Below are 18,015 nucleotides of genomic sequence, written 5' to 3' on the forward strand. Positions count from 1 at the left end.
GACTGCAGCTCTTTAAAAAAAAAAAAATCATATACCACTAAAGAACCAATCATGTTAATTTGTACAAATTGGCACCTTTAGCTTGCAGACCTCCTCCTAGTATGGTTTTTGCTGCAGTCCAGAAATTAGCGACCATTTGTTACTTTAAAAGGCTCTGTTTCATTTATAAACACTTGCACTGCATGGCGTGCTTATCTCAGCGGGATAACATTTTATTCTCTTCTCCGCCAGCTTAAACTTCTTTAAAATCAATAAGCCAGTGCTTTTTTTGTAATTTTGCCTTTTTTCCTACCTACGCTGATATTTGTTTCATCTGAAATAGCCACTTTTTTCAATAGCGGTCCTTTCAGTTAGTGCTTTTACATATCTGCATTCAAGTTCATTATATTCAAACATTGTTTTTTTTTTTTTTTTTTTGCACAACTTGCTGTAGTAAAGCAAAATGTTAAATGTTTGAGCCTTAAAGTATCTAATACATATACATTTCTTCATCAGGAGAAAGACTCTGAGATCACTGTCATGACACACAAGGTTGATCAGTTGGAGGCTGAACTTCAGGACCTCTCATCACAGGAGACCAAGGATGAAGCTTCTCTAGCAAAGGTCAAGAAACAACTGCGAGACTTAGAGGCCAAAGTTAAAGACCAAGAGGAAGAACTTGATGAACAGGCTGGATCCATACAAATGCTGGAGCAGGTATAGAAGTTTGTATTTTCTAGTCAGAAGGGATGCTTCAGTGATACAAACACGGGGGTATGTTTAAAAATTTGTGAACGTAACATTTACCAAATAGGTGAATCTTCCTGGTGCATGTTTTTTTTTTTTTAAATTACAGCGATTGATTCATCTGCAGTGAATATTTGGTGAATGTTACATTCACTTCTTAATGTGCCCGTGAAGTCCTTCCTTCAAAAATGTATTTTAGTTTTTGTGGGCCACGGCAAATTTAAGTATCCAGTTGGCTTATATCTTTTGTTTAGTGAAAGGCTTTTTGGTTCCTTTTAGCTCATGTCACGTTTAACCTGTTTAGGTATGCTTTCCTATTATTAAGCTAGGTAATATTGCCAATTTTCTAGTGCAGGGATTCTCATCCAGGGTTCCTCCATAGGTTGTCAGGGGTTCCCTGAGCTGTGGCTGATTGAGCTCCCATGTTATGGTGCCTTCCTTGTTCCAGGTCCAAAACCAGTGGTATGACACTAGTGAACATTTAGTTGCCTGTGGCATTCACCACTGTAATGCCCTGTACACACGGTCGGACTTTCAGGTGACAAAATCCGTCTGATTTTTTTCCGATGGATTTTGGGCTAAACTTGTCTTGCATACACACAGTCGCACAAAGTTGTCGGAAAATCTGATCGCTCTCAACGCGGTGATGTAGAACATGTACGACGGTACTATAAACGGGCCAGTAGCCAATAGCGCTCATCTCGTAATTTATTCTGAGCATGCGTGGCACTTTGTCCGTCGGAATTGTCTACACATGATCGGCATTTAAACGATCGGATTTTGTTGCTGGAAAATTTTAGATCCAGCTCCCAAACTTAGTGTGTCGGAAATTCAGACGGAAAAAGTATGATGGAGCCCACACATGATCGGATTTTCCGACAACATGATCCAATCGCACATTTTCTGTTGGAAAGTCTGACCGTGTGTACAGGGCATAAGAATTTAGTTCTTTCTACTGACCACTAATGTAAATTGCATTCCTCTTACTGACCCTGGCCCTAATGAGTTAATTTTTGCAGGGGTTCCCCAAGACCTGAAAATTATATCAAGGGTTCCCCTGGGGGTAAAAAGGCTGATCTAGTGGTTGCTACCATCGCTTTTACCTTTCTGACAGTATTTCTATATGAATTGAGATGAATGCAGGCACATTTATCTTCTCACTGCCTACAGATGCAGGCACATTTATCTTTTCACTGCCTATACATCTTTGCTACAGAGTTGCTAATGTGAGCTGTCTTTTCAACTAAATAGAAGCTAACATTCCAAAATCCGGTCACATATAGTATAAAGGTGAAAAATTTGTGGACTGCTGACCATCACTTCTATGTGAGCTTGTTGGACAATCCATTACAAAACCACTGGCGTTAATTTGGATTGTTTATTCCCCTTTGTGGCTTGGAAGATTTTTAACGTAATTTTGGAGTGGGTCTGCAGGAATTTGTATCCATACAGCCAAAATAGCATTTGTGAGAGCAGATACTGATGTTGGATGGAAAGACCTAGTTCACAGTTAGAATTCCAGTTCATACTTGAGTTGAGGTCCGGGCTTTGTGCAGACCACTCGAGTTCCTCCACATAATACTTGTCAAACCATGTCTGTTTGGAGCTGACTGTTTACAGGGGCACACTATCCTGGAACACAAATTGGCCTTCCCAAACTTTTGCCGCATATAAGCACACAATGGTAATTTGTATGCTCTAACTTTAACAGTATCCTTCACTGAAAACACCTGGACTGAATAATTTGGAGGCTTGTGTGCTTTCATGTTCTCGACCAGTTTGGGAGGATAACTAATCTAAATCAAGTGGCTTTGGGGAAAAATTTCCACTTCATGCCCTAGTTTCATGCATGAGCTCTAGTCAGTCTGGCTTAGGGTATAGCCTATACTCCGTCGCTTAACATGAATTTCTAAGCGTCTGGAAAAACATTTCTGTGTTAATGCTAACGGTGTTGAACTGAAGCTTGCACTTACTTTGTTTTCAATGTGTATTTACATTACAGAAGTAATGATGTATGCCTGGCACATTAGAGAGTAGTATACTGCCATTCCCAGGAAATCAACTTTTACTTTCGTGGCACTTTTTCTTATAATAGTCATTTTGTGTAAACAGACCGTCTGGATCATTGTGCTTGATGCTTTGAAGAAAATTACAGCTTACTGGGATAGATGAGGGATTCGAATAAGTATTTAAATAGAGATATTGGGAAGGATTTTACTACAGCAAGGAAAGTGCTGAATACCAATTAAATGCGGTATTAGTCACAGAATAAAATCATTCCTGGAAGGGAAAGAAACACATGGTGTTAAATGTGCATTTCTCAGCATGTCATTCAGTCTCATTGCTTTAATTATAAGATTACGGACATTTTCATTATGGACTGAGATCAGTTTCTGTTGATTAAACTATTTAAAATATTTCCTTTTCTCTTAATTCAGTGTTAGGCAGGCCCTAGCAGGGCTGGATCACCCTACTACTTTGTCTGTCCCCAGTAGGAAGATCTCAGCAGTATGTGCTCCTGCTCATATCATCATCACTTGGCATTGTAATTGCTGCACTAGTTGCACATGGAAATTCAGGTAGATGATCTCTTGCTGTGAGTGTACCCAGAGGATATAAGAAGTGATTCACCTAGCCAGAAACCACAAATGTGGATTTGAGACCATAAGGACCCCATAATTTGTCTTTTGGGTTCACAGACTGTCATATTTGCAATTAGTTGTATTGTCAAAGTAGTTGCAGATTTGGGCCATGTATGACCTACTGTAGGTTGTCTGTACGCAAGCATATCTTTTACATTTTTGGAAAAAGGGAAGAAATCCTGAATTGGTTGCAGAAATTTTCCATCGCTCCATCAAGAACTTGTGACTCTCACATGTGCGCCTCATCCTTGGCAAGTGTGTCTCTGCATTGTCACAAGTGGTGCTCTAATCACATCTTTTGTCCTTTTAAAATGCAACATCAGCCAAATGGCTAAATACACAGTTTGAATACCCATTAAGATACAGCTTTACCTGCAAATGACTTTTTCACATAATTCTTATACTGTTATTATCCTTTACCCTTGGGTTATATGGATGCATGTCATAAGGGCAATAACATATGTCAGAGCCTTCTAGTCTTCAGACTCTGGCCAGTGCCCCTCCTCCTGCCTGTTTTAAATCATTATGGAACATTCACCACTGGTGACATTTACCCTGCGCACACTATTTTAAAGTGTAACTAAAGTCTATAGGTAAAAAAGAACAGGCCCCTTTCTAGCTATTCACACTGGCTGCCCTTAGTGCTGGTACATGGTTTCCTCTCCCTCTTCATCTTAGAGACTGTTGCTATGGACTTTGTCCCTCCTATTGACAGACCTCCACAAACGAGCACTGAGTTTATTTTTTTGTCCCTTTGTGGGACAATAAGCAATATAAGTAAGTCTAACATCGTGAGGATAATCAGTAAATAATGGGATCTCCTTCACTTGTGTCACAAAGTGCCTTGGCAGCTTTATGCCTTCCATATGCATTTTGGGAAGTTGATGTAACTCTTCTAATCTGCATCCCTCCTTCGATTCACTGGAAACAGGGATTTAGAAAAAAACGCATCCCCAATATCTGATACTGACACTTAAATTCATGCATAGTCCAGCAAAAAGCTTGAAAACAGCTTGAACAGCTGTTCTAAATGTTACACAAAGGGGGGAAAATGCAAGTCCAAGGAATGCCTAATTTCATATAACATATGTGACACATATGTGACAACATATAATATGTTGAGTAAGAGGAATATTGAAATATGGTTCCAGTGTATTGGGAAGGTGAGTTACACTGCAGTAGTGAAGGTAGTGCGTTCTATTTGGCATAGCAATGATATAAATCGCTTTGATGGAAAACAGGCAGCTTAACTTTAAGTCCATTTTAAGTGCAGCCCGTTACCTCCCCCTCCTGGTAATCGGCTTGCAAAACCAGCACTCTCACTTGTGGCAACTCGGTAAAAAAAATTCAGTTATGCTGTAATTATCTAAACTTAAAACTGTAACTTTTGAAAGCTGCATAAAATAAACTGAAAAATGCTTTCTAGATTTGCCTAGAGTTGTTCTTAAGGTTATTTAATAATCTGCAGGCTTACATTAAAATATAGACTTTTAATGGGTACAGTGGAACCACAAATAATTGCTAAGGTACGAGGAGAAGCTTTAATCTTCCTGAATAAATCCTTCTTGCTGGCTGTAGCGCAGGTGTAGGAGGAGAGAGGAGAAAATTGCACAAACTGCTCAGTAAGAGACTCGGTTTCCTGGCTGCTGTAACAGTCGTTGTAGAATAAAAATAAAAAAATCCCCACAATCGGTGAGAATTCATGCCCTTGTTCATCGGATGGGCTACCGCCTCCCATTGCTGTTCTTCGGCCATTTCCTATATATCTTCCTCTTGGTAGCTGTAAAAGTTAAAGAAGTGCCATTAGCTGTCCGCACATCAAGGAGCAATTGCAGAGTCAGCGACTGGGCCAGAGAGATGAATGGTCATCAAGAGACTTGCTTGGCCTCCGTTCCTATACCCTCAGCACTTAGTGCTCTCTGCTCACTGCTTAAATCATCTCTTTGTAGGAAATGTGGCTTGGGACCTGTGAGCCGAAATTTTGCACCACTCAGGGCCTCTCACTCTATCTCAGTGCACACTGGGGTATTCCTTGTAGATATAGTCTTTTCCTTTTAATGGATCCTTCCATGCTTACAAAGTAATGATATAAATATCTATCTCTTGGTGGACGATTGACGATAAGCTGTGCATGTAATGCTGATGCACGGATTCCAACCACAGACAGCAGAGGCCTGCTGAGTTACTTTGGATTTGTATGGACTCTTTCAGGCCTGTTCTGTTAAATTGTGCAGAGGATTGGTGTCTTGCAGTGTGACCCCAAAAAGATTGTCTCTGTTATGTTCAGATGACATGTACTCATTAACCAACTTACACAAAAAAAAATTTTTTTATTGATAGAAAAAACCTATTCTGGCTCTACTGAGTCATCTGTAGTGTAATTCTGCTGATCTGGGATTGCTGTGTATCACAAGTAGTTCAGGGACATCTAGCCTATGCTTGTAATGCAGTGTTTCTCAACCTTTTTTTCAGTCAAGGTACCCTTCAAAATTCTGCACAATCTTGGAGCACCCCCTTCTAAAATGTAAAAAAATGCAACTAATAGTTTTGCATATCCCAGTAGGATCCACACACCTAAGACACCCAACATTAGAGGGTGTGATTTATTCTTTTAAAGCAAATAGACTATTGAACACTGCTACTGACTAGTGTTCCGGCATTTATTCTTCCTCATTTTCTCTCCCCCATGTAGCTAACCAGAAATAGGCTGTATGTACACTTGAGCTAAATGTCTTTCGTCGTTTTTACAGATTTGTTTGCTTTTTGAGCATTTTTGCAGGGGTTTTTGATCAAGTATTTTTTGTGTTTTTCTAATTATTTTTAGCTAATGTAAAACTTGTTACTAGGAGAAACAAAAGTGCGGCACCTGTTTTTCTGGCATTTCCATTGAAGCCTATTGGGGCCAAAAACTCTTGAAACCTGTAGCCCAAAATATGCTCATGTACATTTTTAAGGCTTCAAGCTGCACTATTATCAGACGTGAACAGGAGCAATTTAAAACCGTGATGTTGAGCGTTTTGGAGCATCTGTGTTACAGATCATTTGTCAGGGAAGATCATTCACATGTATGTGTTTGTTTTTAGCTATTTGCCTGGAGAAATGTACATGTTTTTCTAGACATAATTTTACATGTTGGGCAGATTTTATTTTATGTAGGATCTGCATTTGAATTGTGTTTACTTGTGGGATTCTTTTATTTCTATCATTGCAAATGTCAGCAGCACCAACATGATACTGGGTCAGATATAGAAAAGGGTTCTAGCTGAGTACTGGAAATGTTTGAAACTAACCAGAATATATTATATTATATATATTATAGCATATTTGGCATGAATTAAATAATTTGCTGTTTATTTCTAGTCCAAATTGCGTTTGGAGATGGAGATGGAACGGCTTCGGCAGTCACACTCTAAGGAATTGGAGAACAAAGATGATGAAGTGGAAGAAATTCGACAGTCTTGTCAGAAAAAGGTAATCTTGCTAGTCATTTTATTTGTAGTGACATATTTTATCATTACAGGTTAATGTTAATTGCATCTCTCATAGAAAATGGCACTGACAGTATATTGTGGGTCATGGTTAAAAAATGGGCCTGGTACTTCAGGTCTTACAAGCTGAAGCAGAACTTCAATCAAGCAAATAATTGAGTTTTAGGTGGAAGTTGACATAATGGCACATCACATGCTAATACTATAGACACACTGTGTTAATGATCCAATCTTGTTCATGTTTTATTTGTAGTGTTTTTATTTTAAATCTCTAACATCTAGAATTGCATAATTAAATGCTGGCAGAAGACTTATTAAGATGGCTATAAAATGCATTAATTGTTCACACAAGGTGCAGTTTGTCTACAGATCCTATTGCAAGCAATGTGGATGGGCTTTTCTTAACCCCATCTGCTGTTCATAATTCTTAGTTTCCATAGTGGTCTATTAATTAGGATCAAAGTATGATATCTACTGTCGTGTCATTAGACTTTTCCCCCTGACATTACCTCAATTTCTTTCTTTTAATAGCTGAAACAGATGGAAGTTCAATTAGAGGAGGAATATGAGGACAAACAGAAGGTACTAAGAGAGAAGAGAGATCTGGAGAGCAGATTAAATTCCGTTAGTGAACAGGTATGGTGAAGAAGATGCAAGTTTTGCCATTAAGTAATCTTAGGCAAGAGCCTGGCTTTTTGTATCCTAATTCATACTGTTTCATGACCTCAGGTCAGCCATCGTGACTTTGAGACTGAAAAACGTCTGAGAAAAGATCTGAAGAGAACCAAAGCTCTGCTTGCTGATGCGCAGATTATGTTGGACCACTTAAAGAACAATGCCCCGAGTAAGCGTGAGATTGCCCAGTTAAGGAGCCAGGTATGTGCTTCCTCAAAATATTGATGTGTCAGGCTGAAATTGTGTCCACAAGTCTATATAATCTCTCTGTTTGCAAGAAGTCTTTTGATTTGTAAATGAAAGTTTCAAACTTCAAAGGGATTGTAAATAGAATTATTTTTTTTTTTTTTAAATAACAAACATGTTATACTTACCTCCACTGTGCAGCTCGTTTTGCACAGAGTGGCCCCAAACCTGCTCTTCTGGGGTCCCTCGGCGGCTGTCTCAGCTTCCTCCCTCAGATGCTTCTCACATTCATGCGAGCTCCCTTGTATGGTGAGAAGCATCTGCGGGCGCACTACCGTGATACAGCCGGCGGCTATAGCCGCTCGCTGTATCACACGGCCCCGCCCCCGGCGCTTCGCGTCAGTGGATGTGATTGACAGCAGCGCGAGCCAATGGCTGTGCTGCTTTCCATCCATCCACTCCAGCCAATCAGCAGCCAGGCTGAATGGTGGAAAGGACGTCGGGGGACGAGCGCGGGACTTTCGAGGGGTCAGGTAAGTAAAACGGGGGGCTGGGGGCGCAGGCACTGTCAGATGTTTTTTCACCTTAATGCATAGAATGCATTAAGGTGAAAAAACATTTACCTTTACAACCCCTTTAACATGATGCCTAGAGTTTTGTTATGTTTTTTTCTTAAAGCTCTGATTATTTTTGCCTTAATAATTGTTCTGGTCTCTTACACTAATGATTCTTGACAAATCTGTTTGGATGTATTTTTATTGTAAATTGAGATTTCTAGGTGCTCAGGAAGATCCTAAGATGCATCTGACATTGCTCCATTAATCATTTTATTATTTTTTAAATAAGGAATAAATCTCTATTTTGGGATTCAAAAAGCAGTGTGATTCTAAAAACAGATATGCAAATACTTCTTTCATTAACAAAGCAGCAGCATCACTGTCTGTAAGGAAAATGTAAGAACAGAAACAAGTCTCATATATTCTGGTAGTGTGCATTTACCACAAGGTGTCATAGTATAGATTGATTAATGTTTTGTGCTGTCTTGAAGTACATTCATGTAAACCAAGGACAAGAGTTGAATGCCGCTTGTTCTATTCCTTATGTGAGTGCAAGTCTTTGATTTATGTTTTATGTCTACAATAAACCCAACGTTTGACTGCAATTGCACACTGACAGAAGAGATTTAAGTCCCCAGCCTTAACCTTAACATTTACATCAATATAAGAGATCCTGTCAACCCCCCCAAAGTACCTCTCATGTTGAGGGCACGTGGCCTGGTATGGTTCATTATTTGGGGGCGCTCACGGTTTATTTTTATTAATTTGGGCATGTGGTTCCCCTTAAAATCTGCATTGAATCCAAAATTTTAAATACATTCCATTGTCATCCATTGTTAAGGATGTGGCGGTCGACTTCCTGGCCTGCTCCTTAATGACCAGCTAATGGTAACGATACTGGTGGCTGCTGATTCCAAAAATGTAAATAAAAAATCATAAAATAAATCGCATCTGAACAGCTGCTTTGAAAATTTTCTGTGAAAATGGAGGGAAATTTGCATCGGACACGTGTGAACCTAGCCTTATGTAGCAGCAGGGGCAGGAGAGAAGGGAAATACTATAGATTGACAGCGATAGCTGAGTCTGTTGCAGTTGGTGACATTACACCCAAGATAGCATCTCCCGGCACAGCAATGTCAGAGCTTTTGGATGACTGCAAAAGGTAGAATTTTACAGGTAAATAACATGGCTAGAAATGTTAAATGCACATTTAATCTTATGGGAAGAGTTTTTGTTAAAATGCGAGGTCTGGCATCAGGGTCACTTTAAAGTGTAGCTCCACTAAATAGCCAGTGGCGAGGTTGAGGGGAGTTTATTTTGTAAGAAATTCTCACTTACATGTGTCAAACATGTGAACATATGAACAGAAAGCATAGACTAAAGACTTTTAGTGTTAAGCCTTGTACGCATGATCGGATTTTCGGCAGAGAATTTTGTGATGACAGACTGTTGGCCTAAAATCTGACCATTGGTACGCTCCATCAGACAATTGTTGTCCAACTTTCCGCCAAATAAATGTTGGATGACAGGCTAGTAAATTTTCCGCAGACATCGGTCTGTTGTCAGATTTTCGTCTCGTGTGTACACAAGTTCATCACAAGTCCAAAGTACAAGAGTACTTGTTCGGAATCAATGCTCACCAAACACGACATTAGCAGAAGGTGCCCAAAGGGTGGTGCTCAAGAGCTGAAGTTCCACATAGTACATAACTATGTTCGTGTCTGTTGGCCGACAATTATGTAATGTTTGTATGCAAGACTAGTTCACGGCACATGCCCTTCGGACAAAAGTCATGACGCTTTTACTGAAAATCTGATCGTGCGTATGAGGCTTTAGATTAATGACTTTGGATAATATCTAACTCCATGCCAAAGCATACAGCAGGTTCAAAACTGTGTAAGTGCTCTTTACATACCCCTCTAACTAGAAGTTTGTTCAGTCTGGGAGCATATACAGTGGCTTGAAAAAGTATTAATACCCCTTAAAATTTTACACATTTTGTCATGTTACAATTAAAAACTTAAATGTATTTTATTGGGATTTTATGTGATAGACCAAGACAAAGTAGCACATAATTGTGAAGTGGAAGGAAAATGATAAATGGTTTTCAAAATATTTTACAAATACATTTTTGAAAAGTGTGGCCTGCATTTGTATTCAGCCCCCATGATTCAATACTTTGTAGAACCACCTTTTGCTGCAATTACAGCTGCAAGTCTTTTTGCGGATGTCTCTACCAGCTTTACACATCTACAGAGAGTGAAACTTTTGCCCATTCTTTGTAAAATGGCTCAAGCTCTGTCAGATTGAATGGAGAGCGTCTGTGAACAGTCACAGGTATCTCCACCCCCCTCCCCCCTGAAAGGTGTCAATTGTGACACCGGAGGGGGGGAGGGATCCGATCAGCGGAGGTTCCACTTTAGGGTGGAATCCCGCTTTAAGAAATAACAGGTGCACTTTCAGTTGACATATTATATATAAGAACACATATAGCTAGCTAGCACTGTAATGGTAACCGCTTGTAGACAGAAATGTAAAAGCCTTGCAGTTTATATTTTAAAATGTTTTGTTTTTAATATTGTCCTCTGAAGGGGTAGAAACCGAGAACAGTGTGGAGTTCCCAGGTGGCCATTTCATAATGCAGAGTAGAATGTGCCCCCAGTCCTGTGATGTGTGGCTATCCCAGAATATCTGCTCCCTCCTTTTTCCATCACACCATAAATTCTCTATTTGCTGAAATGTTATTTACTTCTGGGGAAATATTTTACCAGGCAAGGCTTGCTCGGCAATAAATCTGGCTTCAAGTATGTTCTTTCATACAAACCAGATAAATGGTATAGAAGCACAACAGCAGCACACATTTATTTTACAGGAATATCATCAGGAGATTAATGAAGCATCTTATTAAAAATTCTTCCTGATATTATACCACTCCTGAACTATCAATGTCTGATAGGCCTGCATGGAAGTGTATTATTTGTGTGTATCTAGGCTGCCTAGGCTATTTGTGCTTTTCATGTAGTACCGATGGGAGCCATTGCTAAAAATACGAAGGGAAACACTTGTGGTGATGTTCAGTAGAACAACTAATTCATTTCACTAACTTGCTCTGGAAAATTAAGGTGCGAGTTTGACTGCTATAGTTTGAACCTCCTCTTCCATGGCTTTCCTTCTGTTATTTTTTCCAATTTATACAGTACTGTAAAAGTACACTGTGGGTAGTCAGGAACAGACTGGCAAACTTTTTAATAAAACAGTGTCAAGCGTAAGGCTTCATGCACACGAGACGCAGATGCAAACTCTGCTGGACACATGTTTTTAAAAGCTGAAACCGGCGTTTGGAAACACGCGTTTTGCCGCGATTTTACCGCGATTTAGCTGCGTTTTACCGCATTTGCGTCTAGAAGCGTTTAGTTAAGCTAACATCATAGACCCTCCCCAGCTCAAAAAACAGTATTATTAACTATTTCAGCAATTTTGTGAGACCAGAGTGAGTAGCAGCAGCTGTGAGAGCTGCAGTGTACTTGTATTTAGCGTGTCACTTGCCACGGCACCTGCCACAAGTTGTGGATTGTCCACTTGCCACGTGACTTGCCACATCACCTGCCACGTCACTTGCCACGTCATCTGCCACAAGTTGTGGACTGTCCAACTGCCACGTTACCTGCCACAAGTTGTGGATTGTCCACTTGCCACGTGACTTGCCACATCACCTGCCACGTTACTTGCCACGTCACCTGCCACAAGTTTTGGATTGTCCACTTGCCACGTCACTTGCCATGTCACTTGCCACAAGTTGGGGATTGTCCACTTGCCACGTCACCTGCCACAAGTTGTGGATTGTCCACTTGCCACGTCACCTGCCACAAGTTGTGGATTGTCCACTTGCCACGTCACTTGCCACATCACCTGCCACATCACTTGCCACGAGATGTGGATTGTCCACTTTCCACGTCACTTGCCATGCCACCTGCCACAAGTTGTGGATTGTCCACTTGCCACGTCACCAGCCACATCACCTGCCACAAGTTGTGGAGTGTCCACTTGCCACATGACTTTCCACATCACCTGCCACGTCACTTGCCACATCATCTGCCACAAGTTGTGGCTTGTCTACTTGCCACGTCACTTGCCACATCACCTGCCACGTCACCTGCCACAAGTTGTGGATTGTCCACTTGCCACGTCACCTGCCACGTCACTTGCCACAAGTTGTGGATTGTCCACTTGCCACGTCACCTGCCACAAGTTTTGGATTGTCCACTTGCAACGTCACTTGCCACGTCACCTGCCACAAGTTGGGGATTGTCCACTTGCCACATCACCTGCCACGTCACTTGCCACATCACCTGCCACGTCACTTGCCACAAGATGTGGATTGTCCACTTTCCATGCCACCTGCCATGCCACCTGCCACAAGTTGTGGATTGTCCACTTGCCACGTCACCAGCCACATCACCTGCCACAAGTTGTGGATTTCCACTTGGCATGTGACTTGCCACATCACCTGCCACGTCACCTGTCACAAGTTGGGGATTGTCCACTTGCCACATCACTTGCCACCTGCCATGTCACTTGCCACAAGTTGGGGATTGTCCACTTGCCACGTCACTTGCCACGTCACCTGCCACAAGTTGTGGATTGTCCACTTGCCACGTCACCTGCCACAAGTTTTGGATTGTCCACGTGCCACGCCACTTGCCACATCAGCTGCCACGTCACTTGCCACAAGATGTGGATTGTCCACTTGTCACATCACCTGCCACGTCGCTTGCCACATCACCTGCCACGTCACCTGCCACAAGTTGTTGATTGTCCACTTGCCACGTCACTTGCCACATCACCTGCCACGTCACTTGCCACAAGATGTGGATTGTCCACTTTCCACGTCACCTGCCATGCCACCTGCCACAAGTTGTGGATTGTCCACTTGCCACGTCACCAACCACATCACCTGCCACAAGTTGTGGATTGTCCACTTGCCACATCACTTTCCACGTCACCTGCCACAAGTTGTGGATTTTCCACTTGCCACATCACTTTCCACATCACCTGCCATGTCACCTGCCACAAGTTGTGGATTGTCCACTTGCCACGTCACTTGCCACGTCCCCTGCCACGTCACCTGCCACAAGTGGATTGTCCACTTGCCACATCACTTGCCACATCGCCTGCCACAAGTTGTGGATTGTCCACTTGCCACGTCACTTGCCACGTCACCTGACACAAGTTGTGGATTGTCCACTTGCCATGTCACTTGCCACGTCCCCTGCCACAAGTGGATTGTCCACTTGCCACGTCACCTGCCACAAGTTATGGATTGTCCACTTGCCATGTCACATGCCAGTCACCTGCCACAAGTTGTGGATTTTCCACTTGCCACGTCCCCTGCCACAAGTGGATTGTCCACTTGCCACGTCACTTGCCACGTCCCCTGCCACAAGTGGATTGTCCACTTGCGACGTCACTTGCCACGTCACCTGCCACAAGTTATGGATTGTCCACTTGCCACGTCACATGCCAGTCACCTGCCACAAGTTGTGGATTTTCCACTTGCCACGTCACCTGCCAGGTCACTTGCCGTGCCACCTGCTAGGTCACTTGCCACGTCACCTGCCACAAGTTGTGGATTGTCCACTTTCCACGTCACTTGCCACTTCACCTGCCACGTCACTTGCCACAAGTTGTGGATTGTCCACTTGCCACATCACTTGCCACCTGCCATGTCACTTGCCACAAGTTGTGGATTGTCCACTTGCCACCTGCCATGTCACTTGCCACAAGTTGTGGATTGTCCACTTGCAATTGCAATTGTTTAAAATATTTTTCTAATGGTTTTTCATAATTTGCAATCATTTTTGAGATTTTTAATGTTAAAAAAAAGGTCACCTTTAAAAACGCTTATAAACGAAAACGCGTTTTGCGTCTGAAACGTGGAAACTTTTGCGTCTGAACCCATTTTTTTGCTTTTGGAAAAACGAGGTTAAACGCAACTGCATAAAAACGGCAAAAAACGAGACTGTGTGCATGGACACACAGGATAACATTGAATGAGTTCAGGAGCAGTTGAAAAAAGTGTCCAACTGCCTCTGAACACGCGTTTAACTGCGTCTCGTGTGCATGAGGCCTAACAATGTTGTCAAAAATGCAGTAATTTATAGCAACATCATTTGTTTTCAGTTTTGTTAAAGATTAATTCTGATTGGTTAAGTGACCAATTACATAAAATTCACAACTGACTGCCTTCTGTATTGAACCTCATTTGTACAGCAGCGCAAATAATTTCCCCTTTACAAGCCCTACATTTATATAAATAGGAGAATGTATTTTAATCAATAAATGATCAGATTTTTCAAAGATGTCCCCATTGCTGACTTCCTCCTGAAATACTAGTTTTCTGTTTCTAGACTCAGTCCTTCTGAGTCTCTGACCTGGAATAGACATGGAGCCTGTGAAGTCGAAACAGTGCTACAAACTCCACGTCTGTATCATTGTTTGAGGACAGAGACTTAGAAGATTTTGAAACCAGTCGATTAGCAACTCAGTTTAGTATCTGCATTTCTCTAAAGTTCATTGGCCGACACAGCCCAAAGCTTATGAGTTTATAATGCCACTTACAAGAGAAGGACACTAGGTGCAAGAAAAAGAAAACCCAGGGGAATTGCATTACCCAATTACTAAACCCCCATAACTTCCAGAATGCTTTGTTTTTTATTAGTGTCCACAGAGGAAGGATGCTTCTCACCCAACTCTGTTGGCTCAAGACTTTATCTTCAGGATCTTCAGTCAAGTGCTGAGTGAAAGACTGGCTGAATATTCTTGTCTCCCCAGTTCACTTTTGTATCCTTGTTGGTATAAATGAGAGTTTAGTGCAACAGTAGATGGATTTGTTTCCTGGGTGATATAGGTCTTGAAACTCCCAATGTGCCTTATAGACAGGTCACAAAAAAGGCCCATATATCAAAGAAGCAAATCATTCTACTGTCACTTCTGGTAGATTTGGATAAGGATGTCCAGACACCCCAGCCCCATTTCAAGCAGTGGTCTTGCCTGAGGAATCTTTCCACTTTTTGAACCAGGATGAGGAATTGGCAAACGCAAGTCAGCACTTGTCTCCAATTTTCCAGCACTGCAGGCTTTGTGAAAGCTGGCCAAACATATTACACTCTAGCTGTACATTATCTGTATGTTCTCCTTAAACATTTCCAAGTGTTTAACCACTTGACCACTGGGCACTTAAACACCCTTAATAACCAGACCAATTTTCAGCTTTCGGTGCTCTCACATTTTGAATGACAATTACTCAGTCATGCAACACTGGACCTATATGAAATTTTTGTCCTTTTTTCACACAAATAGAGCTTTCTTTTGGTGGTATTTAATCATCAAAAAAGACCGAAAATGCTGTGAAAAATGAATATTTCTTCGTTTCTGTTATAAAATTTACCAGATTAGTAATTTTTCTTCATAAATTTTCACCAAAATTTATACCACTACATATCTTTGGTAAAAATAAGTACAAATTGGTGGATATTATTTGGTCTTTGTGAAAGTTATAGAGTCCACAAGCTATGGTGCCAATATCTGAAAATTGATCACACCTGAAGTACTGACGGCCTATTTCAATTCTTGAGACCCTAACATGCCAGAAAAGTACAAATACCCCCCAAATGAACCCTTTTTGGAAAGAAGACATTCCAAGGTATTTAGTAAGAGGCATGATGAGTTTTTTGAAGTTGTCATTTTTTCCCACAATTCTTTGCAAAATCAAGATTTTTTTTACTTTTTTTTTTTTTCACAAAATTGTCATATTATCAGTTTATTTCTCACACACAGCATATGCATACCACAAATTACACCCCAAAACACATTCTGCTATTACTCCCGAGTATGGCGATACCACATGTGTGAGACTTTTACACAGCGTGGCCACATACAGAGGCCCAACATGCAGGGAGCGCCATCAGGCGTTCTGGAGCACCCAGGACAATTCTGACATTTCTCTCCTACATGTAAAAATCATCATTTATTTGCTAGAAAATTACATAGAATCTGAAAACATTATATATGTTTTTTTAGCAAACACCCTGGCGAATACAATGGTGGTCGTTGCAACTTTTTATCTCGCACGGTATTTGCGCAGCAATTTTTCGAATGCTTTTTTTGAAAAAAAAAAACTGTTTTGTGCTTAAAAAAAAAAAACACCGTAAAGTTAGCCCAATTTTTGCATAATATGAAAGATGAAGTTTCACCGAGTAAATAGATACCTAACATGTCACTTTTCAAAATTGCACACGCTCGAGGAATGGCGCCAAACGTCGCTACTTAAAAATCCCCATAGGCGACGCTTTAAATGTTTTTACTGGTTACATGTTTTGAGTTACAGAGGAGGTCTAGGGCTAGAATTATTGCTCTCGCTCTAACGTTCGCAGCGATACCTCACATGTGTGGTTTGAACACTGTTTTCATATGTGGGCGGGACTTACATATGCGTTCGCTTCTGCATGCGAGCACATGGGGACAGGGGCGCTTTAAAAAAAAAAAATGTTATTGTTCATTTTACTTTATTTATTTTAGTTTGACATTTTTTTCCCCAAAAATACATTTTTTGATAACTTTTATTACTATTACAAGGAATGTAAACATCCTTTGTAATAGGAATATGGCATGACAGGTCCTCTTTACAGTGAGATATGGGGTCAATAAGACCCCACATCTCACCTCTAAGCTTGGAAGCCTGAAATAAAAAAAATAAAAAAAAGATTCTGGCTTTGATCGTATTGGTGAGTTGGTAGAAGCACCGGAGGGCGGCGGGAGGGGATGTCTATGGCTGGGTATTGCAGGGTATCTCCAAGTATGGCTGGGTATCTCCGGGTATGGCTGGGTATCTCCGGGTATGGCAATTTATGGCAGGGTATTGCAGAGTATTGGCTGGAATTGTACTGCAGAGTATTGGCGGGCGTTGCAGAGTATTGGCAAGGAATTGAGGGGTTAAATTTCGGTGAGCAGCGGTGTGGGCACTGCAGATGCAGCCCACAGCACTGCTGACACCGATCTCTTCCCCCTCCGCGGTACAGAGAGGGGGAGGGAGGAACCGGTGTCATAACATGACGCCAGTTTGTTTACAAGTGATCACTCCATCATTTGACGGAGCGATCACGTGGTAAACAGCCGCGATGAGCGGCCGTTTACCGTGATCCGTGATGCGCCGGGTCCTGTGGACCCGGTGGTCACGGATGCTCTGGAGTGCGCTCCCCAGGGGGGCGCGCAAGAGCGGAATTCTGGGAGGACGTCATATGACGTCCTTCCAGAGTTAAACAACCGCCCTGTAGCCGTCATTCGCCTATGGGCCAGTTGTTAAGTGGTTAATGTGAGATCCTCCTAAATTATCAATTTACTATCCAGTTAGGAAGCCATTACATTGGTAATTGAAAAGCTGGCCTTACACTTTACAGTCTGATTGTACAAAGTATTAGATTTAATAGTAAATGCATGATGACTTAAACTGCTTTTGTTTGTGTCTATGGGAAGCCATTGCACTAATCTAGAAGAATGAGATTGTACAGTCAAATTGTTTTGTTTGACTAGTTTTACACTGTCTAGTGTTTCCCAACCTTTTTTTTCAGTTGTAGTACCCTTTTACAACTTTGCACAAGTTTAAGGCAACCCATTCACATTTTTTTAAAAATGAATAGATTTAGATAACACAGTAGCATTCACACCGTAAGATGCCCAACATTA

General features: G+C 41.4%; 1 protein-coding gene across 17 annotated transcripts in view; it reads left to right on the forward strand.

Moving 5' to 3' along the window:
• MYO18A (myosin XVIIIA) overlaps positions 1-18,015 on the forward strand; it is a 449,667-nt gene that overhangs the window by 361,114 nt on the left and 70,538 nt on the right. For all 17 annotated transcript variants that reach the window (XM_077480380.1, XM_077480382.1, XM_077480383.1 and 14 more), the window contains 4 exons: positions 496-696; positions 6,729-6,839; positions 7,388-7,492; positions 7,586-7,732. In XM_077480380.1, the coding sequence (XP_077336506.1) occupies positions 496-696; positions 6,729-6,839; positions 7,388-7,492; positions 7,586-7,732 (564 nt within the window). The remainder of the gene's footprint in view (positions 1-495; positions 697-6,728; positions 6,840-7,387; positions 7,493-7,585; positions 7,733-18,015) is intronic.

This window comes from Lithobates pipiens, unplaced genomic scaffold, assembly GCF_037356315.1.
Source record: "Lithobates pipiens isolate NorthernLeopardFrog02 unplaced genomic scaffold, aLitPip1_a1.2 Scaffold_16, whole genome shotgun sequence".
NCBI classification, from domain to species: Eukaryota; Metazoa; Chordata; class Amphibia; order Anura; family Ranidae; genus Lithobates; species Lithobates pipiens.